Source organism: Crocodylus siamensis, chromosome 4 (genome assembly GCF_052110815.1).
Source record: "Crocodylus siamensis isolate JL-2025a chromosome 4, ASM5211081v1, whole genome shotgun sequence".
Lineage (NCBI taxonomy): Eukaryota > Metazoa > Chordata > Crocodylia > Crocodylidae > Crocodylus > Crocodylus siamensis.
Genome location: NC_143398.1, coordinates 247833633 through 247858061, shown reverse-complemented (window position 1 = coordinate 247858061; position 24429 = coordinate 247833633). Strand labels below are relative to the sequence as shown.

The 24429-nt window shown below is 50.5% G+C and overlaps 1 protein-coding gene across 1 annotated transcript in view; it reads right to left on the bottom strand.

Moving 5' to 3' along the window:
• LOC149867832 (unconventional myosin-X-like) overlaps positions 1 to 24429 on the bottom strand; it is a 172366-nt gene that overhangs the window by 20145 nt on the left and 127792 nt on the right. The window contains exons 31-36 of the mRNA XM_090046250.1: positions 23660 to 23802; positions 10513 to 10707; positions 8560 to 8717; positions 7698 to 7821; positions 2082 to 2379; positions 707 to 914 (exon numbers count right to left, since the gene is read on the bottom strand). Coding sequence (XP_089902376.1) covers positions 707 to 914; positions 2082 to 2379; positions 7698 to 7821; positions 8560 to 8717; positions 10513 to 10707; positions 23660 to 23802 — 1126 coding nt within the window. The remainder of the gene's footprint in view (positions 1 to 706; positions 915 to 2081; positions 2380 to 7697; positions 7822 to 8559; positions 8718 to 10512; positions 10708 to 23659; positions 23803 to 24429) is intronic.

Sequence of the window (24429 nt, the reverse complement as noted above, 5' to 3'; positions counted from 1 at the left end):
TGACACCTACCAAAATGGACAGCCCTTACTGGCTCTGAGAATTCTATCTGCCAGTCTCCCATTGCTAAAACTTGACGGTCCTGCCGTGTGCCAGACTGATGGCCTGAAAGGAGGGTAATAGGCCCTGGTTTTCCTTCATGCTGCCAGTCAGGGGCAATTGCGAGAGAAGGAGCCAAGACATCCATGCAGAATGATAACATTATAGAAACGTTGGACTGGAAAGGTTCTTAGGGATCATCTAGCACAACGCCTTCCTCAAGGCAAGAACATCTCTGTCTAAACCGCCCCAGACATAGACTTGTATAATGTGACAAATGTAAAAACTTCTGGTGGTGGTGATTTCACAACCTCTCCAGGCATCTGTTCCAGTGTTAAACCACCCTCAGAATAAGAAACTTCTTCCTATAATCCAGTCAATCTGAGTCTCCTTTGCTGCAATTTACCACTGCTGAGGTTTTGCAACATGGCCTTAGGGCAATATTCTGTGATCCAGAACAGAGCCTCAGATAATTCTGGGTCTGTGGGGAGCCAAGTACCTTTCCCTTGAGGTTCTGGGGTATAAAGGAAATGGCAGCTTAAAAAAAACTAGCCAGGTAAGAGGGGCTGAGAATGGGAGTGAATGATAGGAAGGACTCATCCCCACAAGGCCTCTAGTCCAGACACACTGTAGCATCCTTGCACCCATTTACCACAGGTATCACATTACCTCTCCAGCACTGGTGTGGGAGTTGATGGTGATTTTACAGGAGCCACCACCATGGCAGTACACTGTTGTTGTCATTTCCTCACGAGTGATGAGCGCCTGTATTTCCTCCTGGGAAGGCACAAACTCTCTGGTCTTGGTTCTCTTCAGAGAGTCACTGACGAACTGGGCATACCTATCAATCTCTGTGCCTGGGAAGAGGTCTCTTACTCTAATTGTAAAAAGGAACAGAAAAGCTGTTACCTGGTGAACTAGGATGGTTGTGTTCAGGTTCAAAGAGATTACTACATAGCACTGGAAGCACTGAATCTCCTGGAAGGAAGTGATGCCAAGCACAGATACAGGAAGAAAGAGCCTCGTTATCATTTGCTAAACTGGGCAACTCACTTTTGAGTCACTAGTCAATAAAAATCATAAAAATTTGTATTTCAGACCACCAGGTCACACATTTTTAGCAGTTTAGCTCCAGCTGCAGGCAGCAGTATCACCAGCTCCAAGCACTCCAAAGTCACAAGATGATTTACACATAGTAATGTATTCACATGCTTTCTGGGTTTTGAGCTGTCCAATTGCTCTTGAGCTACCATTTCAAGCCTTAGCACTCCATAATCAGGAGTGCCAAAAAGTGGGTGTGTGTACACAATCCCTTGCCTCCAGGAACCAGAACATTAAGCAAAATATCCAATAGAATACCTGTGCTAACACTGTGAGATGGGAACAGAGCTAACCAACACTGCCTTTCGAGCACAGGAAAGAAAAAGGCTAGGGAAAGTTGCAGAATGATTTCTCATGGGAGTTGCACACTCCATGGGTCCAAACATTGCCTGGTTGTAACAGTCTCACCCCAAAGGTGACCATGACACCTCTGAGCACCCTCTTTGCCCAAAAAAAATAAAGGTAACAGGGGGTATCTCCCCTTCGACTCTCCTGCCATGCCTTGATGTAATGACGCTTTTAGGAAAAGGGGAGGTTATAGCGGGGCTCCCTGTGTGAGATCTCATACTCATGAGCACAAGTGTCACTGCTCACTGCCTCAAGGGCTAATTACATGACTTTCTAGCCATGCCCCAAGCCTCACTGGTGTTATCAATCACTGGCTCATCATCAGTGTTAAATCATGGGCCTTCAGGTCCAGTGTCAACTTGGTCAAAATATGGGCCCCTAAATCTGGAACAGTCTCCACCACTGCTGGAGCCTCTAGCCCCAGTGCCTTTGACCTTCCCAGCCCCTCCAGGGCTCAGGCCTGCATTCTCTGCCCCTTTAACTGCACCTCCAACTCCTTCCTGCCCCCTCCTACAGGCCATCCTATTACAGGCCCCAACACCTGGAACAAATTAACTGAGGAAAAAAGCAGCAAGCTTCTAAAAATGATTCTTACCTTCTCAGGTGGAACTTGAGATACCGGAGAATCCCTCTACTGGGCAAGAAAGTACAGCTCATGCAGGACATCAGCTGCCAGTGGTGAAGGTTTCCAGTGCTGTTGGGATGGGGCATGTGGTTTGTTTGTTTGATCAGCTGGCAATACACTTCATCACGGAGTGGCTTCAGATCATGGCAGGTTTGTAGAATGCCCTGGATGATGGGTATGGGATCAGACACCGTCTCAATCTCCTGCAGGGAGTTAAAGATCTTCACAGCTTCATCCTGCAGGCTGCTGTACCCTTTCTCCTGCTGCACTGTAATGGGATCACAAAACACAAAGCAGCAGATATCAGCCTCTCTCTGAGGTCTTACTGGTCTAGAAGAAAATCTAGGGACAGAAGGATAGCAGCATTACACCCTCAGCATCACAGGTTGAAAACTGAGTTTAGCATTCAACTGAAATCCTAGGAAAGATCCCCTCGCATGTAAAATGCCCAACTGCCCAAATTGGTCAACTCCTAAAATTTGTCAGATTCTATGAATGGACAAAGTTGGCTGCCACCTAGGAAAGCTTATGCCAGTTAGTCTCTAAGGTGCTACCCTGCTCTAACTTCTGCACTAGAGGGAGCAATCTTTCACTCCCTCCCTTCCTGGTACAACAGGGGCTGGAAAAAGGCTCTCCCTCACCAAATGGACCTGGAACTTATCATGACTAGAAAAGCACTTGTCCCCAAAGAGCAGCAGACTCTAGGGACTGTGCACAGGAGAAGGGGAAGCAGCAAAGGGCCTTGCTCCCCTTCCTCCAAGCAAAGGCTTAGAACAAGGAAAGTGCACATAGAGAGAGAAGGTGCTTCCCAGAGACACTTTTCTACCCCAAGAAGGACAGAGAGGTCAAGCTGTGGAGGAATAAACCTCTCTGCCAGCCCTACATCAGTGAAGTGGGCAACAGCCCCAAACCCTCCACTCTGGTTACAAACTCTGGCTGCAGGAGGCACCTGGTCTCCATGGTAACAGGGTTGCAAATTCCTGAGGGGGGAGGGGACTTGCTCATCGTGTCCTGTCTAACCCTAAACTCTCACCTAAGGGTGCTGATGTTTTTTAAACTGACCATCCAGTGTCAGCCATGGTCAGAGAAAATGGGTTATGGTTAGTCCAAGGGATGAGGTCAGAAACGTTATTTAAGGGACCAAGGGAGAGTCATATTGGGGAACACGGAGTAAGCACATGGCCTCTGGAGCTCTTCTAGGCTCCAGATGAACATGTGAGTAACTTGCCTGAAACTTACACAGCTTACTGTAATGTAGAAGTGTGACAAAAGGCTACCTACCTAGCCATACACTTTGTTCTGGGTTATTCTTTGATACTTCTCTATCCTGTACCCTTCCCCAAGCCTACCCTCTTTAACCAATAAAGCTCTTCACTATAACAAGCATGGGAGAGGGGTTGGGGCATGCCTTTAAGCTCCCTATGCTTGGCTGATGAAGGGAGGCTACTCTCTGTGCTTCAGGCTAAAGGAAACACCCCAGATTCTCATAGTGGGTCAAGTACCCTCAAGGTCTACAAGGCCTGTGTACCCCAGGGGGCACAAGGCTTGGATACAGACCAGACCCCTAGATGGTGGCAGCAATTATCCCACGCTTGCGGGTGAGCTCCAGGAAGGGGTTCAGCCAGACATGGGGCACCCCAGGGAGGCACTCGGAGTTTGGTAGGTGGATGGGCACAGTGATGTGGGTGCACAGAAGCGCCCCCTACTGAGTCATAGACGCTGGGGTCGGAAGGGACCTCAACAGATCATTGAGTCCGACCCCCTGCCTACGCAGGAAAGAGCACTGGGGTCAGATGACCCCAGCCAGATGCCTATCCAGCCTTCTCTTAAAATCCCCCAAGGTAGGGGAGAGCACCACCTCCCTTGGAAACCTGTTCCAAATTTTGGCCATCTTTACCATGAAAAAGTTTCTCCTGATATCTAGCCTAAATCTGCTCTCTGTCAGGCTGTGACCATTGCTCCTTGTTACCCTAAGAGGCGCTCTGGTGAACAGAACATCTCCGATCCCTTGCTGCATCCCCCTAATTAATTTGTAGGTGGCCATGAGATTACCTCTCAGCCTTCTCCTGCGGAGGCTGAAGAGATCCAGGTTCCTCAATCTCTCCTTACAGGGCTTGTTCCATAAGCCCCTGACCATACGAGTGGGCTCCTCTGGACCCTCTCAAGTCTATCCACATCCTTCTTGAAGTACAGAGCCCAGAACTGGATGCAGTACTCCAACTGAGGTCTGACCAATGCCGCATAGAGGGGAAGCATCACCTCTTCGGTTCTGTTTGTCATGCATCTGCTGATGCATGATAAAGTGTGATTAGCTTTGCTGATGATTTTGTCACACTGACAACTCGTGTTCATCTTGGAGTCCACTGTGACTCCGAGATCCCTTTCCACTTCTGTGCTGCTGAGAGGGTCACTTCCCAGCCAGTCAGTGTGCTGGATATTTTTGTGCCCTACGTGCAGTACTCTGCACTTGTCTTTGGAGTACTGCATTCTATTGTGTTCTGCCCACTTTTCTAACCTGTCCAGGTCTGCCTGCAATCATTCCCTACCCTCCGGAGTGTGCTCTTCACCCCACAATTTAGTATCATCCACAAACTTGGACAGAGTACATGAAAAACCCACATCCTAGTCACCGATGAAGACATCGAAGAGTTCAGGTCCAAGGACCGAGCCCTGTGGGACCCGCACTACCTACACCCTTCCAGGTCGATACTGACCCATCTACTAGCACTCTCTGGGTGTGACCGCTAAGCCAATTTGCCACCCGCTGGACCGTGAAAACATCTATGTCACAGCCTCTTAATTTATTTATGAGAATGGGATGAGATACTGTATCAAAGGCCTTGATAAAATCCAAGAAAACAGCATCCACCTCTACTCTTGCGTCTAAGCATTTTGTGACCCTGTCATAAAACGAAACCAGATTGGTCAAGCATGATCTACCTGCTATGAATCCATGCCGGTTTCCCTGCTGCATTGTTTTTCCCGCTGGAATCCCTCAAATATGATCCTTCATAATCTTTTCAAAGACCTTTCCAAGGAGGCAGGTAAGACTGACTGACCTATAATTACTCAGATCTTCCTTACTTCCCTTCTTGAAAACAGGGACCACATTGGACCTGACCCAAGTGCCATGAGTGCTCTAAAAGCCGTGCCAGTGGTTCTGCTATGACACCAGTCAATTCCAAGTGAGGTCTATGGAGCACTCGTGGTACATGGGCCAGGTCCCGGAGGACTGGAAAAGGGCCAGCGTAGTCCCTATTTTCAAGAAGGGGAGGAAGGAGGATCCAGGCACTATAGGCCAGTCAGTCTCACCTCCATCCTTGGCAAAGTCTTATTGCTAAAGATTATCAAGGCTCATATATGTGAGAGCCTAGCAGGAGAAAATATGCTGAGGGGAAACCAGCATGGGTTCATAGCAGGTAGATCATGACTGACTAATCTAGTCTCTTTTTATGACCAGGTTACAAAACACCTGGACACAGGAGTAGGGGTTGATATCATTTACTTAGACTTCAGGAAGGCCTTCGATACGGTATCCCACCCCATACTGGTGAACAAGTTAAGAGGCTGTGACTTGGATGATTACACAGTCCAGTGGGTGGCAAATTGGCTAGAGGGTCATACCCAGAGAGTGGTAGTGGATGGGTCGGTATCCACCTCGAAGGGTGTGGGCAGTGAGGTCCCACAGGGCTTGGTCCTTGGACCAATACTCTTCAATGTCTTCATTGGTGACTTGGATGAGGGAGTGAAGCATACTCTGTCCAAGTTTGTGGATGATACAAAACTGTGGGGAGGAGTAGACACACCGGAGGGCAGGGAGCAACTACAGGCAGACCTGCACAGGTTGGACAAATGGGCAGAAAACAGCAGGATGCAATTCAACAAGCAGAAATGCAAAGTGTTGCACCTAGGGAGGAAAAATGTCCAGCACACCAATTGCCTAGGAAATGACCTGCTGGGTAGCACAGAAGCGGAAAGGGATCTTGAAGTCCTAGTGGATTCCAAGATGAACATGAGTCGGCCGTGTGATGAAATCATCAGCGAAGCTAACTGTCAGCAGATGCATGACAAACAGAACCAAGGAGGTGATAGTTCCCTTCTATCGGGCACTGGTCAGACCGCAGTTGTAGTACTGCATCCAGTTTTGGGTGCCACACTTCAAGAGGGATGTGGATAACCTGGAGAGGGTCCAGAGAAGGGCCACTCATATGGTTAAGGGCTTACAGGCCAAGCCCTACGAGGAGAGACGAGGGCACCTGTACCTCTTCAGCCTCCACAAGTGAAGGTTGAGAGGTGACCTTGTGGCTGCCTATAAATTCATCATGGGGGCACAGAAGGGAATTGGTGAGGCTCTACTCACTAAGGCGCCCCTGGGGGTCACAAGAAATAATGGCCATAAGCTAGCAGAGAGCAGATTTAGACTGGACATTAGGAGGAACTTCTTCATGGTTAGAGTGGCCAAGGTCTGGAATGGGCTCCCAAGGGAAGTGGTGCTCTCCCCTACCCTGAGGGTTTCATAGTTTCATAGTAGCTAGAGTCGGAAGGGACCTAGGTAGATCATCTAGTCCGACCCCCTGCCTTAGCAGGAAAGAGCACCGGGGTCAGATGACCCCGGCAAGGTGCTCATCTAACTTCCTTTTAAAAATCCCCAGGCTAGGAGCCTGCACCACTTCCCCTGGAAGCTGGTTCCAGGCCCTAGCCACCCTGACTGTGAAGTAGCGCCTCCTAATATCTAATCTAAACTTACCCTCCGCCAGTTTGTGACCGTTATTCCTGGTCACTCCTGGCAGCGCACGGGGGAACAGGGACTCCCCCAATACCTGCTGATCCCCCCTGACCAGTTTGTAGCAGGCCACAAGGTCCCCCCTTAGCCTTCTCTTGTGGAGGCTAAACAGGTTCAGGTCCCGTAGCCTATCCTCATAAGGCCTGCCCTGCTGACCCCTGATCATACGAGTGGCCCTCCTCTGAACTCTTTCCATATTGTCCACGTCCCTCTTGAAGTGTGGCGCCCAGAACTGGACGCAGTACTCCAGCTGCGGCCTGACCAGTGCCGCATAGAGGGGGAGGATCACCTCCCTGGACCTGCTCGAGATGCATCTGTGGATGCATGATAGGGTACGATTGGCCTTCTTGACTGCCTCCCCACACTGCCGGCCCATGTTCATCGTGGAGTCAATGACGACTCCAAGATCCTTTTCCGTCTCCGTGCTGGCAAGAGGAGAGTTCCCCAACCTGTAAGTGTGGTGCCGGTTCTTCCTCCCCATGTGCAACACCTTGCACTTGTCAGTGAAGGGTCTTCAAGAGGAGGTTGAATGAGCATCTAGCTGGGGTCATCTGAACCCAGCACTCTTTCCTGCCTGTGCAGGGGGTTGGACTCGATGATCTATTGAGGTCCCTTCTGACCCTAACATCTATGAATCTATGAAACTGGCCTGCCACAAGGCTTCTTCACACCCTGGGCTAACTGCCCGCAAACCTGCTCTACAGATGTGCTGTTCAGACACTGCTCCCCTGGTCCTGGGGCTCCAAGCTGACCTGCAAAGTTAAAGAACCCTGAGGGACTTTGCAAAATGGAGGAATGCTCACAGTTAATGCTGATATCTCCATAAGGCAGCGGCAGCAGCGGGGAATGCAATGGGTGCTGGGTGTACCGCAGGATGGGGTTCCGCCGATACGTCTGCTCCACCACTTCAAAGTTCATGCTGTTTTCCTGGAGAACAGAAGAAGTCACCTCATACCAGCCCCACTTCTTGCCAGAGCATGAACATAGCCAGGGTTAGATATGAGTTCTTCACACTTGGGTCCACACCAGGCTCATGGTTTTGGTTACCAGGCAGTGCTTTTGGAGAATGGGGACAGCTCCCTCCAGGCCCTGCCCAGAGACACACAAGGGGCCAAGGCTAGAGCTGGGCCCAGGAGTGTGCATGTGCTCAAGCATGCATGTCCACAAAATGTGTAACTGGATTTATGGTGACCAGGGAGTGAAGGCACCCTGACACACACAAGCTGGGTTTTATCGTATGTGCACCAGGGCTTGAGGTGACCCCAAAGTGGGGAGCCTGCTGCTTGTCATACACACCCCTGGGCTGTGGATCCAAAGCTCAGGGCCAGGGGAATAACACATGACAGGGGTGGGAATCCCAAGGTCTGTGCCTGGGGGATTCCCACCTGCCAGGGGATGGGAAGTTCCTGACACCTGGGGAAGGGGATTTGCTCACACCTGATACAGAATCCCCTGTGCACCTGATGGGAACATCCCAGTGGAAATAGCTTAGACTCCTGCAGATCAGTCCACACCCTGAACCATGACATGTGAAGGCTTTAGCCACAGGCATGCACATGTTGCTCTCAGACCTCTCAGGAGTCTACTCCTCCCTCATCACATCCAAGACAGCAGCAGCAGGTTAGACAGATGCCAAACTGTTTCAAGACTTTTACCGCTACTTACCCTGATGTCACGAATAAGTTGCTGTGTGGGTGTTTCTATGGGAACCTTGCTGTCAATGACACCTTGGATAGCAGAGGCCCAGCGCATGGCTTCGTTCAGCAGCTTGGTGTATAACCTGTATGAGTGCTTCCTGCCATGGACAATAATGTTCCAGAAGCCTGTGTCACAGAAAGAATCAGGAAGGTGAAACTTGACTGCTCTTCTCAACTCCATGTAGGAAGCAGCTGGAGCAACACACTTCTGACAAAGGGCAACAGCTGTCCTATCACGAGTGACATGAGAAGCCTGACTGGAAGGGGCTGTATGTGTGGACACTGGAATCCACTGCTCATGTGGAACATTCAGTCCAGGCCCTGGACCCAGAGCAGCCTTCTAGGATCTAAGTGCCACCAGGTGCAACAGGGCAGCCTCCCACTCTTGCCTGCCCTGCAGCTGCCAGCCTATTTAGGGGTGGCAGCTTCACTGAACCCAGTGTAGTCCTGAGACCCCAGAGAAGCTCACACTCTCATGTAGGAGGAAACACCCAGCTGAATGAATGACCCAGGTCCTAGTACTGATTGAAAAAAATAAGTCCTAATAGATCTCAGAGGCCACTGCCATGCACTTGGCATATAGCTATCCCCATGTTCAATTTGTACCTGCAGAGAACGTGGAATATGGCTGAATGACCACCAAGGAGAAGGGGAGATTTGCTCTCCTGTCACTTCCCACTCTGTCTCAGCATCCTGCTGCAACCCCAACTGCTCTATAAATTTAGCCGGGGAAAGCCCCCCACCCTCCATCCCCAGTGCAGCCCCTTGCTCTGCCCTAGGAAGAAGCTTGGCCTTCTCTGCTCTGTAGCCACAGCCCCCCTTTATCACCTGCTTTGCCAGCAGGTGCTAGTGAAGCATGCTGGCTCACCTCCTCCAAGGAACTCTGCCATACTTCACCACCTGGCTCTGACAAGGCATAAAGTGAGAGGAGGTCATTGTGAGGATGACACCAGGAGAGCCCCCAGGCTGTGCTGAAACTTACACTGTAAGGAGGACTCACATGCAACCATTTCACATGTAATCCCTGTTTTTACACACATTTGCTTTCTGTGGACACTAGTAATTTCTGTATTATTTTCTGGACAGATTGGCACATCTTTGCAGAGAAAGCATTTTAACGTGTTCTCCTTTAAGACATCTTCCTTATCGTCTGTAATGGTTTGGGGCTCTCCTGGCCAAACAGCCAGAGTCTATAGGAAAATCTATGCTTTTCATGACTGTTCCCATCACAGCTCAGGCAGAGTCCGCTGGTTTCCAATTGTGCACTGGTCTGCAATTCAAAAGAACTGCATGTATGGGCTGAGATAGGTTCAGTGCTGGAGGGGCCAGGGAGCTGTGCTGGAGAGTAAGCACTTTTGGAACATCTGCCTTCTGAGGTGCATAGACTGCAAATGTCTTAACTGCCGCTCTCCTTAGTTCTCAGCAACCATATTGGTAGAATTTGCAGCCAGTCATCCTCACTTCCAGTGTAATTCAGCATTTTGTTTGAGGACACCCAAGCGAGGTCTAGGGACATTATGTACCTTTTGCTTATAAGAGACAGATGGGAAAGGCAACACAACAGAGGGAAGTGAGGTATGAGGTGTTGCCTTATTTCTGTGGGACAAATATGGCTCTGACTTTGGACAGCTTCAGAGTAGCCAGCCTGACAGAAGAAAAGTGGCGGTACAATAAAGGTCTATGAAACAGCCCAGCCCAATGTTCTGGGGCTGAATACACTGTCCAAGCAAAGATCTTGACACTGAGTTCTTTAAGTCCTACATAGCATTGGCCTGCTCTAGTCAGTCTAGGCTCTTGTACCAGCCCCACTCACTGGGTCATCAGAGCGCACCTGAGAACCCTCCCATTCCTGGACACAGGGCCACAGGCAAATGATCTGCCTTTGAAACATGTACTACTCCTGTGGTTCTTTCCTTCTTACCAGTTTCTTTGAAGACCCTCTCATCAGGCTGGACCACTGAGCAGAGGCTATTGAGTACAAGGGTACCCAGTTTGGTGGCTGTGCGCTCTGAGGATTTGTAGTAATCTAGGGCAGTGTTTGTCAGCACAAACCAGCGCTTCTTCATCTTCAGGGAGGACGTCTTGTTGCTGCTCTGGACTTCCTTATGCAGCCAGCCTAATGGGAGAAAGGAGCAGTGAGTTCCATTACAGGAGGCCATCAGTGGTGGGGGCTCTACCACACTCCTGGCATCAAAACCCTCCTGGCTTCCCATCCTCAGTTAGGTGTAGCCTGACCTCTACTTCCTCCCAGTGGCCACGGAGCCCTTCCAGCCTCCTTTCTGCTGGCCCCAATAGTGCCACCCTTCTTCCCATTAATCTGTCTCTCTCTCATCAAGGACAACACAGCCACAGAGGGTAACTGGTAATAAATCAGCATGTCCCTTCCTGTCCTTCCTGTCATAACTAGATGTATCTATGCCAGTGGGTCTCAACCCAATGCCCCCCCTCTCAAAATGCCAGCAATTCACTTTCATTCATTTCTTGAAAATGTACAAATAACAGAGCAATTCTTCTGTTGCAAAGAACTCAGAAAGACCAGAGCAGGTCAGAATGATTTTGATACTATGGATTCCTATTTGAAATCTCTGAGTTTATGTGGTGAATCATGTGTAGGTGTTAGCTTTAACCGTGCTAATATTATGCAACACCCTTAAAAGAATCTCACAGCAACCCTAAAAGGATCCCGCAGAGGCCTGGATGCCATGACACCTTTAAAAGGATCTCATGGCACTCCAGGGTGCCACAGCACCCTAGTTGACAATCACTGATCTTACCCTATTGCTCAGGAGACTGATACCTCATACCTCCCATTACCAACTGGCTCTCATTTTGTCTGATGCAGGAGAGTTGTTTGGAAGTTGCAAGCACCTGCATCCTGGTTTAGAAACAGCGATTCCTGCGTCTGTGTAGGGAGCGGGACTTGGTGACCGTTGAGCTGCCTTCCAACCCTGTGATTCTATGATTCTAACTGAGTACCGAACAGACCACTAGGAAGCTGCAATGAGCCTGGAGTATTATACAAAACTCATTGACAAGGCGCAGCTACATACCTCTTCCCAGAAAACAATTACCATATTTACCAAATCCAAAATGTCATTACATTTAAGTTAATCCTCACCCCTGAATAGTTAGATTCTATACATAGATTTCATAGACTTCATAGAAATTAGGGCTGGAAGGGACCTCAGAAGATCATCGAGTCCAGCCCCCCACCCAAAGGGCAGGAAGTCAGCTGGGGTCATAGGATCCCAGCAAGATAAGCATCCAATTTACTCTTGAGGGGGTTCAATGTAGGTGCTTGAACCAACTCCAATGGCAGGCTGTTCCAGATCTTGGGGGCTCGGACAGTAAAGTCATTCTTCCTTATGTCCAGCCTGAAATGGTCTTGCAGTAGTTTATGACCGTTCGAACTTGTCATCCCTTGGGGCGCTCTGGTGAACAAACGTTCCCCCAGGTACTGGTGGTCACCCCTGATAAACTTATAGGTGGCCATCAGATCACCCCTGAGCCTACGCTTTTCCAGGCTAAAGAGCCCCACAGCTCTCAGCCTGTCATCATAAGGTCTGTTTTCCTGACCTCTGATCATGCGCGTGGCTCTTCTCTGCACTCTCTCAAGCTTCTCCACATCCTTTTTGAATTGTGGAGCCCAAAACTGGATGCAGTACTCCAGCCGTGGCCTCACCAAGGCTGAGTGCAATGGGAGAATGACATCCCGGGATTTGCTTGAGAAGCATCTATGGATGCAACTAGCCGCAGCATCGCACTGCAGGCTCGTGTTTATCTTGTGGTCAATGATGACCCCCAAGTCTCTTTCTTCCGTAGTGCTAGCCAGCATAGGACTGCCGCACCTATAAGGATGCTGAAGGTTTTTCCTCTCAAGGTGGAGAACCTTGCATTTTTCAGTGTTAAACACCATCAGGTTCTCGTCCGCCCATTTGCTGAGTCTGTCCAGATCAGCCTGGATCACCCGCCTGTCTTCTGGCGTGGATGCTTTGCCCCAAAGTTTGGTGTCACTGGCGAACTTGGCCAGTCCGTTTCTGACTCCAATGTCCACATCAATAATGAAGATGTTGAACAATATGGGTCCAAGGACAGAGCCTTGTGAGACCCCCACTGGTCACAGGGCACCATGACGAGTGACTGCCATCAATTACCACCCTCTGGGTCCAACCATATAGAAAATTATAAATTTGTTATAAGTTTCTATGTACAGAATCTAATTAGTAGAAGGTTGTCTTAAATTTGTTCCACCTGCTGTGATGGGAAAAGCAGCGGCAAGAGGCTAGACCCCTGCCCCTCGTCTCTCCCTCCACTCCCTGCTCCCCCTGCAGCCTGCCTCCTCTAGCCTCACCACGCCTCCCTTGCCACTTCCTGCCCATCTTTCAGCTCTGCTCTTCCAGCATTGTCCCTGCCCAGCGCATGTAGAGAGAAGCAGCAGCAGGTCCTGGCTACGCTGGATCAGGGCTCAAGGGAACAGAGCCGAAGCAGAAGATAATGAGGGAAGGAGCAGGAGGTGGGGGACAGGCACAGGCATGGGGTGGAGGCAGGCTACAGGTTCCCCATCCCACCCCATGATCCATACTCAAATCCAAGATGAGGCTTTTTCCCCCATGCTGATTGAGAGACAAATGCCTCATCTTGGATTCAAGTAGCTACAGTAATCAGCATTACAGGAAGAATCTTCCTTTTTTCTCCTGAGCCATGAGACCAGGAATACCTCAGCCTTTGTTCTGAGTATCCCAGAAGCAGTGTCAATAGGCAGAGGCAACCCTGTTATGATGCAAAGAACTGCCCAAGATCTGTGTGACCAGTTCTTTCAGATGTGTAGGCTAATGGGACCAATTAGTCCCATCCCTAAAAGAGCGGAGAACAACACCTTGTCTCCTCTCAGCAAGTGCTATCCTGTTAGAACTGCTGCCCCAAGCTAGATTAGAGTCCTGGCTTGTGTGTCCCGCTCAGTAATTCTCCATGAATAACAACACCATCATGTGCGTCTACCAGTCACTCAGGTTTTAGCCCATTCAGTGCCAACGCAGTTTCATACAATGCTAAGTATTTAATCAGAATGTTGTGCAGTTCCAAGTCAAACACCCTTCCCAAGTCCAAGTCTATTATGTCAATAGTCACCTATTATCAGACACACTTTGCAGCCTTGTCAAACAGCAGTCTGATTAGCTCTGGTTTCCAAGAGACTACACTGGCTAGTACTAACTTACCTGTCTGTCCTTCGATTCTTTCATGATAGTGCCTTCTACCACTTGTTCTATTACTTTACCCAGGACTGACAGTAAACTAATTCACCTGTAATAACCTAGCCCACCCAATTTACAGGTAAATATTGGTACACACTGGCTTTCTTCTCTTGTTTTCAAAATTTTATTAAAGTCTATATCAAGGATCCAGAGTGTTCCTCAGGCAACACTTTTACAACTTCTGGATACAAGTAATTGGGAAGATCTTGGAAAAAATTATCAAAGAGACCATTCTTGAAAAACTGGCCAATGGCAACATCCTGAGGGATAGCCAGCATGGGTTTTATTGCAGGTAGGTCTTGCCTGACCAATCTCATCTCCTTCAATGACCAAGTGACCGATCACCTGAACAAGGGAGAAGAGATTGATGTCATATATCTTGATTTTAAAAAAGCCTTTGATCTGGTATTCCATGATCATCTCACAGAAAAACTGGCCAACTGCGGTCTTGGCTGTATCACAGTCCGATGGCTGGGGAATTGGCTCTGAGGTCAGACCCAAAGAGCAGTAATAGATGGAAATAAATCTTCGTGGTGCGCCATGACCAGTGGGGTTCCCCCAAGGCTCCGCCCTTACGCCTATACTCTTCAACATCTTCATTAATGACGTGGACATTGGTGTCAGAAGTGAACTGGCCAAGTTTGCCAATGACACGAAACTTTGGGGTAAAGCATCCACACACCAGGACAGGATGGTGATCCAGGCCAACCTTGACAGGCTCACAAAATGGGTGGATGAAAACCTGACGGCATTCACCACCAAAAAAATGTGACGTACTCCATCTTGGGAAGAAAAATCTATAGCATGCTTATAGGCTCGCCCGTGCTACACTTGCTAGCACCACAGCCGAAAGGGACCTAGGGGTCATGATTGACCACAAGATGAATATAAGCCACCAATGTGATGTTGCAGCTGGTAAAGCAAGCAAAACTCTGGCTTGCAGCCACAGATGCAAGAGTGCTCAAAAGCCCCCCGTGGCTCACCAAAAGTGTCCAGGAACATCTCAAAGCTAAGGAGGAGGCATACACCCAATGGAAGGGAGGGGCCATCATCAGGGAGTACTATACCTCCATTGCTTGGGATTGTAGGGGGACTGTTAGGAAGGTGGAGGTGGAGATGGGACTGGGACCAGCGACCCGGATCAAGGATAACAAGAAATCCTTTTTTAAATACATAGCGGGTAAAAAGAAGGTACCGGGTAACGTGGGACCTCTGCAGAACACGCCTGGAAATCTGGTGGTCTCACCACACAACAAAGCTAACCTGTATAACAATTTTTTTGTCTCCATTTTTCTGAGCAGGGACCAGGTCATCCCCCCAACTGGGATCCCTAATGGTCCCGGGGGAGGTGCAGCCAGGCCCGGGGTCAGTGAGGACCTAGTCAGGGAATTTCTGGAGGGACTGGATGTGTTCAAATTAGCAGGTCCTGATGATCTCCACCCCCGAGTGCTGAGGGAATTAGCAGAGGTCATTGCGGGACCCCGGCACAGTTTTATGAGCACTCGTGGTGCTCTGGCGAGGTGCTGGAGGACTGGAAAAGGGCCAGTGTGGTTCCCATTTTCAACAAAGGCAGGAAGGAGGACCCAGGCCTGTTATTCTTACCTCGGTCCTGGGGAAGCTCTTTGAGAAAATTATCCAGGTGCACATCTGTGAGAGGCAAGCAGGGGAGTGTATGTGTAGGGGCAACCAACACAGGTTTTTTAGATGCAGGTCCTGTCAAACCAATCTGGTGGCTTTCTATGACCAGGTCACAAAATGCTTGGATACGGGTGTCACGGTGGATGTAGTCTTTCTGGACTTTAGGAAGGCCTTTGACACTGTCTCCTACCCCATTCTCATTAAAAAATTAGGAGATTGTGGCGTCAATGCCTACATAGTCAGATGGGCCAAGTAGCTGGAGGGCCATACCCAGAGAGTGGTGGTGGACAGGTCATTTTCGACCTTGAGGGATGAGGGCAGTGGGGTCCCCCAGGCCTCAGTCCTCAGGCCCGCACTGTTCAACATCTTCATCAGCGACTTGGACGAGGGGGTGAAAAGCACCTTGTTTTTATTTGCAGATGACTCTAAGGTGTGGGGAGAAGTAAGCACGCTAAAAGACAGGGACAGGCTGCAATTCATAGAATCATAGAAGTCGGGTTGAAAGGGATCTTGTAGATCTTCAAGTCTGACCCCCTGTCTGGGCAGGAGAAAAACTGGGCTCAAATGATCCCAGCCACGTAGGCATCAAGCCTCCTCTTAAAGCCCCCCAGGGTAGGAGCCAGCATCACTTCCTTTGGAATTTGGTTCGAGATCCTAGCTGCCCTGACCGTGAAGTCGTTCTTACAGATGTCTAATCTAAACCTCCTCTCCAACAACTTGTGGCCATTATTACTTGTTATGCCGGGGGTGCTACGGGAAACAAGGTCTCTCCCAAACCCTTCTGGTCCCCCCTAGTGAGTTTACAGACTGTCACCAGGTCACCCCTTCAGCCTTCTCTTGTGAAGGCTGAACAGGTTCAGGTCCCGCAGTCTCTCATTGTAGGGTCTGCCCTGTTGTCCCCAGATCATGCGGGTGGCCCTCCTCTGGACCCTTCTCAATGCTGTCCACATCCCTCCTAAAATGGGGTGCACAGAGCTGGACGCAGTACTCCAGCTGTGGCCTGACCAGTGTTGCATAGAGGGGGAGGATCATCTCCTTGGCCCTACTTGAGATGCACCTGTGGATGCATGACAAGGTGCGGTTAGCCCTGCCAACTGTGACCTCGCATTGTCGGCCCATGTTCATCTTGGAGTCGATAATGACTCCAAGATCCCTTTCTGCCTCCGTGCTCTCAAGAAAGGAGTGTCCCATCTTATAAGTGTGCTGCTGGTTACTACTGCTCACGTGCAGCACCCTGCACTTGTCGGTCTTGAAACGCATCCTGTTTTTGTTAGCCCACCCTGTAACCTATCCAGGTCTTGCTGCAGTCTTTCCCTCCCTACTAGTGTGCTCACCTTACCCCAAATTTTGGTATCATCAGCGAATTTAAACAGGGTGCATTTCACCCCATCGTCCAAATTTCCGATAAAGAGATTGAACAGCGCGGGCCCAAGGACCGAGTCCTGGGGAACTCTGCTGCCCGCTTCTCCCCAGGTCAAATATGACCCGTCCACCACCACCCTCTGAGTGCGACCCTTCAGCCAATCTGCAATCCATCTGACTGTGGAGGCATCAATGCCACAGTCACCTAGTTTTTTAATGATGATGGGGTGGCAGACGGTGTCAAAGGCCTTGCTGAAGTCCAGAAAAACTACATCCACAGCGACACCTGCATCCAATGCTTTTGTGACCTGATCATAAAAGGCAATCAGGTTGGTCTATTATGACCTGCCCCTAATGACACCATGCTGGCTTCCCTTGAGCATCATCCCTGAAGCCGGCCCATCGCAGATGTGCTCCTTGATGATCTTCTCAAAGAGTTTCCCTAGGATTGTGGTAAGACTGACGGGCCTATAGTTGCCCGGGTCCTCCCTCCTCCCTTTTTTAAAGATGGGGACCACAGTGGCTATCTTCCAATCATCTGGCACCTGGCCCGAGCACCATGAGCACTCGTAAAGCCATGCCAAGGGCCCTGCAATAACCCCTGCTAGCTCCCTCAACACCCTGGGGTGGAGAGCATCTGGACCCACTGACTTGAACATGTCCAACCCCTCCAGAAGCTCTCTAACCCGGTACTCCCCAACCTGAGGTCTGGAGGCATTCCCCTCGAGTCCCTCTTGCATCACGGTGGGGAAGTCCCAGTCCCTGCACAAAAAAAAAAGGAGGTGAAGAATTGGTTAAAGAGGTCTGCTTTCTCCTCTGGTGCAACCACCAGATTGCCCAGAGGATCTTGCAGGGGCCCTACATTTCCTGGTGCTTTCTTCATCCTCCTTATATATTTGAAAAAGGACTTTTTATTACCTTTGATCTTGGATGCTAGTCCTAGCTCTATGTCTGCCTTAGCCTTCCTGACAGCCCCCCTACAGGCCCGAGCAGAGGAGGTATACTCCTCTTTGGAGACAGCACCCCGCTTCCACTGGTTGTACGCTGCCTTTTTGGCAATCAGGCATTCCCGGATGCTCTTGGTGAGCCCGGGGGGCTTTCGGGCATTCCTGCCCCACCTTTCTTCTTGTTGGTATGGTCACCCCTTGGGCCCTGAGTATCATCTCCTTAAGGAACGCCACTCATCTTAGGCACTGAGCTCCCCTGCTCTTGAACCCCAGCGCCTCTCCCACTAATCTCGTCAACTCATTGAAGTTGGCCCTCTTGAAGTCTAGGGCTACTGCCTTGCTGCAGGCCCTCAACACCCTGCGCTGGATGGTGAATTCCAGCAAGCAATGACTGCTATTACCCAGGTGGTCAAGAACCTGGAGGTCCCTTACCAGGTCGTCGCCTGTGTCATAGTTTCATAGTAGCTAGAGTCGGAAGGGACCTAGGAAGATCATCTAGTCCGACCCCCTGCCTTGGCAGGAAAGAGCACCGGGGTCAGATGACCCCGGCAAGGTGCTCATCTAACTTCCTTTTAAAAATCCCCAGGCTAGGAGCCTGCACCACTTCCCCTGGAAGCCGGTTCCAGGCCCTAGCCACCCTGACTGTGAAGTAGCGCCTCCTAATATCTAATCTAAACCTACCCTCCGCCAGCTTGTGACCGTTATTCCTGGTCACTCCTGGCAGCGCACGGGGGAACAGGGACTCCCCCAATACCTGCTGATCCCCCCTGACCAGTTTGTAGCAGGCCACAAGGTCCCCCCTCAGCCTTCTCTTGTGGAGGCTAAACAGGTTCAGGTCCCGTAGCCTCTCCTCATAAGGCTTGCCCTGCTGACCCCTGATCATACGAGTGGCCCTCCTCTGGACTCTTTCCATATCGTCCACGTCCCTCTTGAAGTGTGGCGCCCAGAACTGGACGCAGTACTCCAGCTGCGGCCTGACCAGTGCCGCATAGAGGGGGAGGATCACCTCCCTGGACCTGCTCGAGATGCATCTGTGGATGCATGACAGGGTACGGTTGGCCTTCTTGACTGCCTCCCCACACTGCCGGCCCATGTTCATCGTGGAGTCAATGACGACTCCAAGATCCTTTTCCGTCTCCGTGCTGGCAAGAGGGGAGTTCCCCAACCTGTAAGTGTGGTGCCGGTTCTTCCTCCCCATGTGCAACACCTTGCATTTATCAGTGTTAAACCCCATCCTATTCTCATCCGCCCACCGTTGCAACCTGTCAAGGTCAGCTTGTAGCCTATTGCACCCTTCTAGTGCACCCACATCCCCCCACATCTTAGTGTCATCAGCAAACTTGAACAGGGTGCTTTCTACCCCCTCATCCAAGTCACTGATGAAGATGTTGAACAGCGCGGGCCCGAGGACCGAGCCCTGGGGGACCCCACTGCCCACGTCCTTCCAGGTCGAGAAGAACCCATCCACTACCACCCTCTGGGTGCGGCCCTCTAACCAGTTGGCGACCCATTTGACCGTGTGGGCATCGACACCACAGTCTCCCAGCTTTTTGATGAGGACAGGGTGAGAGACAGTGTCGAAAGCCTTCCGGAAGTCCAGAAAGACTACATCCACAGCAACCCCTGCGTCTAATGATTTGGTGACCTGATCGTAAAAGGCCACCAGGTTGGTCTGACAAAACCTGCCACTGATGAACCCATGTTGGTTGCCCCTGAGCATGCATTCCCCTGCAAGGCCCTCCTGGATGTGTGCCAGGATGATTTTTTCAAAGAGCTTACCCGGGATTGAGGTAAGACTAACTGGCCTGTAATTTCCCGGGTCCTCTTTTTTTCCCTTTTTGAAGATAGGGACACATTGGCCCTCTTCCAGTCCTCCGGCACCTCACCAGAGCACCACGAGTGCTCACAGAGCCGCGCCAGGGGTCCCGCAATGACCTCGGCCAGTTCCTGTAGAATCCTAGGGTGAAGATTGTCCGGACCAGCGGACTTGAACACGTCCAGCCTCTCCAGAAGTACCCTAACTAACTCCTCGCTAACCCCTGGCCCAGGCGTGTCTCTCCCGGGGCCTGAGGGGGGCCCAGCAGGGAGGTGGCTGAACTGGTCCCTACTTAGGAAGACAGAGGCAAAGAAATCGTTAAATATGTTAGCTTTGTCATCTGGCATGACGACTAAGTTGCCCATCGTGTCCTGCAGAGGCCCCACATTACCCGGGACCCTCTTTTTACCCCCTATGTATTTGAAGAAGGACTTCTTATTGTCCTTAATCCGGGAAGCTAGTCCTATCTCCATCTCTGCCTTGGCCTTCCTGACTGCCCCACTACATCCTCGGGCGACTGTAACATAGTCCTTCTTGGTGATGACCCCATCCCTCCATTGGGTGTATGCCTCCCTTTTAGCAAGGAGACATTCCCGGATGCTCCTAGTGAGCCATGGGGGTTTATGTGCCCTCCTGCTCCCTTTGACCCTTGTTGGGATTACCTCCCTTTGGGCATGGAGGATCGTCTCCTTAAGGAGCAACCACTCACCTTGGACATCTGGCTCCCTTCCCCTCTGGGTCCTCAGCGCTTCCCCAACGATCCTCCTTAACTTGTTGAAGTCAGCCCTCCTAAAGTCTAGGGCTGTTGCCTTGCTGCAGCCCTTTGCCACCTTACGCTGGATGGTGAATTCCAGCAAGCGATGATCACTGTCTCCCAGGTGGCCCATCACCCGCAGCCCCCTCACCAGGTCATCACCCGTGGACAGCACCAGGTCCAACAGGGTATTTCCTCTGGTGGGACTGTGCACCTCCTGAATTAAGAGGAGGTCCTGTATCTCAGCCAGGAACCTCCTGGAACGGTCCAACCTGGCTGACTGTTTCTCCCAGCAGATGTCAGGGTAAGTTAAATCACCCATGACAACTACATCCTTTGCCTTAAGTGCTTCTGCAAGCTGGCCCGAAAATTCCCGGTCCAGCTCCTCCCCTTGGTTGGGAGGTCTGTAGTAGACCCGCACCGTTAGATCCCTCGCCCCACGGCCCCCTTGTATCTTGACCCAGAGCACTTCAGCTTGCCCCTCCTCTGACCCCATTCTGCTGGCAGAGGATGTGTATTGCTCCTTGACATAGTGCCACACCCCTGCCTTTCCTTTCTTCTCTATCCCGCCTGTAAAGCCTATAGCCCCAAATGATCTGGACAGGTTACAGGGGTGGGCGGATGACAATAAGATGGGATTCAATACTGATTAGTGCAGGGTACTGCACCGAGAGAGAAAGAACCAGCAGCTGGCCTACAGGTTGGGGAACTACTCTCTCGGATGTGCAGAGGAAGAAAAAGGAACCTGGAGTCATCATTAATGCCAAGATGAACGTGAGCCAACAGTGTGGAGACGTGGTCAGGAAGGCCAACCGGACCTTGTCATGCATCCACAGATGCATCTTGAGCAGGTCCAGGGAGGTGATCCTCCCCCTCTATCCAACACTGGTCAGTCTGCAGCTGGAGTACTGCGTCCAGTTCTGGGCACCGCACTTCAGGAGGGAAGTGGACAACATGGAGAGGGTCCAGAAGAGGGCCACTCGCATGGTCAGGGGGCAGCAGGGCAGGCCCTATGAGGAGAGGCTGTGAGACCTGAACCTGTTCAGCCTCCGCAAGAGAAGGCTGAGAGGGGATCTGGTGGCTGTCTATAAACTGGCCAAGGGAGACCAACAGGCAATGGGAAAGTTCCTGTTCCCCCGAGCATTACAGGAAGTAACAAGGAATAGCGGCCATAAATTGACTGAGAGTAGATTCAGATTAGACATCAGGAGGAGCTACTTTACTGTCAGGGCAGCTAGGATCTGGAATCAACTTCCAAGGGAAGTGGTGCTCGCTCCTACCCAGGGAGTTTTCAAAAGGAGGCTAGATAGACACCTTGCCTGGGGTCTTTCCTGCCCATGGCACGGAGTCGGACTTGATGATCTGCTCAGATCCCTTCTGACCCTACCAACTATGAAACTATGCTTCTCAAGCAAATCCCAGTATGTCATCCCACCCCCTGTACTTAGCTTTGGTGAGGCCGCAGCTGGAGTACTGCAGCCAATTCTGGGCTCCACAATTTAAAAAGGATGTGGAGAAACTTGAGAGAGTGCAGAGAAGAGCCACGTGCATGATCAGAGGGCAGGAGAACAGGCCTTATGAGCGGCTGAGAGCTATGGGACTCTTCAGCCTGGAAAAGCACAGGCTCAAGGGGAACCTGGTGGCTGCCTGTAAGTATATAAGGGGTGTACATCAGGATCTGGGGGAACTCCTGTTTATCAGAGCACCCCAAGGGATGACAAGGTCAAACGGTCACAAACTCCTCTATGACCGTTTCATGCTGGACATACGGAAGAACTTCTTTACTGTCCAAACACCCAAGGCCTGGAACAGACTGCCACCACAGGTGGTACAAACACCTACTTAAGAGACATTTGGATGTTTATCTTGCTGGGATCCTTTGGCCCTAGCTGATGTCCTGTCCCTGGGGCAGGGGGCTAGACTCGATCTCCTGAGGTCCCTTCCAGCCCTACTGTCTATGAAATTCAGAATTGCTCATTTACAATTTTTAGTTTTAGGGTCTGTATCCTACATACTGTGATATCAAGAGGAACAAAAGATTAATTTTCTTTCTTTCTTGTCAATTGTGTTTAAAGGCACTTTGCCCAGCCTCTGCACCGTGAGGTGCCTCCTCCCCACAAGCTGACAGGTACAGTACAGCCAGCCAGGGGTCTGGGTCACCCCTGCATGGAGAACCTAGCAGGCTGGCTGAGTCTGTTTTGCCTCCAGCCAGCAGAAGAATGGGGAGACTCCAGCTACAGACTGCTGGGCATGCAGAAAGAGACAAGAACTCTACAGTGTAACCCACATGTGGTATAAAAAGTGTGCAAGGACCCACTACAGAGAGTTCTGGCCTGCCCAAGATGGCATTCTCTTCTTCTGCCAGACAGGCAACTGTGTACTGGTAGGGTCTTCTTGCAGCTTGCCCTGCTGGAGTCACAGACACAGGTCTTCTTAAGTTCCAAAACAGGTCCTTTATTCAAAGCCCTCGTTTAACACCAAGAGCCTGGGTCCCTCAGCCTGCTCTCCTGATCCCAAGAAATCAGACAAAACCATTGCCTTTCTCCCTTCAGACTGTGATACAAAACACTGCCTTTCTTCAGGCTGTAAAACAAACAGTGCGTTTCTCTCTCCAAGCTACCAAGGTTTCCAGCTTCTACAGGCTCCTTCTGCCTCTCTGCTCATTCAGCTAGGACCCTTTTTAAGGTTCCCAGCTGTGGACCTACCCAGCAGCCTGATCCCCTCCACCTGCACCTGATCAGCAAGTGCGGCCAAGCTGCACTTTCTAAATCCTTACAAGGTCTACACCTTGCTACATAATCACTGTCAGATGGTGCACAAGGTGCTAGAAGAGATTATGCTGTGAGATCAGCCTGCCTTCCTCTGGGGAGGGCAGTTCACATATACATTCCCCTGTCAGAAAGGCTCAATAGTCTCAGCAGGCTGCCACAGATGTGGTCCTCTGTGGTTCAGAATAGAGATGAGAATTCCACCAACTGAGAGGAAGGTCATTCTGTCTTCCCAGGACACAACACAAAGCGGCTATGAGGAGGCACTCACCTGGTCCAGGGATGAGAATGAACAAAGACAGCTCTGGAAGGAGAACATGCTGTTTGCTCTCTCCCTGCTCTTAGCCAGTACATGAAGTGGCCAGGAGACTGTACATAGTGCATCCCCCCAACTCTGAGGGTCCCACTAGACATCACTCTACAACTATGCAGTTCTGTCAGTTCTTCATCCAAAAGTGACAAGCCCAAGCCCACCAGCACTTTCCCCATTATAACTGTGTTTCATGCTGATGACGTGCACGTTTCTTTCACCTCTCACAAGGAACTCCTGACCATCCACCTTGGATTCGCCTTTGGGTTTCTGCAGCAGTGAGATCCAGTGGTGCATTTCCTCTGGGGTGTCACTGTTGCAGTGAATTACTCGATTCGCAGTGATGATCACAAAGGAATTTGGTCTGCAGGAAAACACAAGAAGCAAAATGGGTTATGTCAGGCCTCTCTCAGGAACTAAAACCACTGCAGAGCCAGCACCTCTACTCTCAACAGTCAGCACCTCTGCACATAAGCAACGGCAATAGGACATTCTGAATCTACAGCACAGAGGAGTGGGAACCTTTAGACACAGGACAAAGCACCCCCATAGGACTGCAGTACAAACTGAAGGAGGGAAAGCATACCTGGACAGCAGAAGCTGGGCATCTTTCAAGAGCTATTTCCAAGGAACAGATAATACTATTTAACAGCTAACGCCAAGCACTGGTTCTATGTTGGGTGCATAAATAGACCTGCTATTTTTCCCCAAGATTGCACTATGCAGGTGCTTCTCATGGACTCCTGCTGCCCAGCTGAGCCCCATGGCTTGGTTTTTCAGGTTTTTAATTGTATAACTGTAGACACTGGTGAAAAAAGGGTTAAAGCCAGAGTTACCTCAGATTCCAGCAGTGTCAGCTGAGATTGGTTTGACCCTGGATTTAGTCTGAACAGTTTTACCAGAGATAAAGAGAAGGAGCTGGTCCTGCAAAAGACGAAGCTACGGCCGTGTGCACCTTTCCCACAATGCACACAGGAGTCCTGTGGGAAAA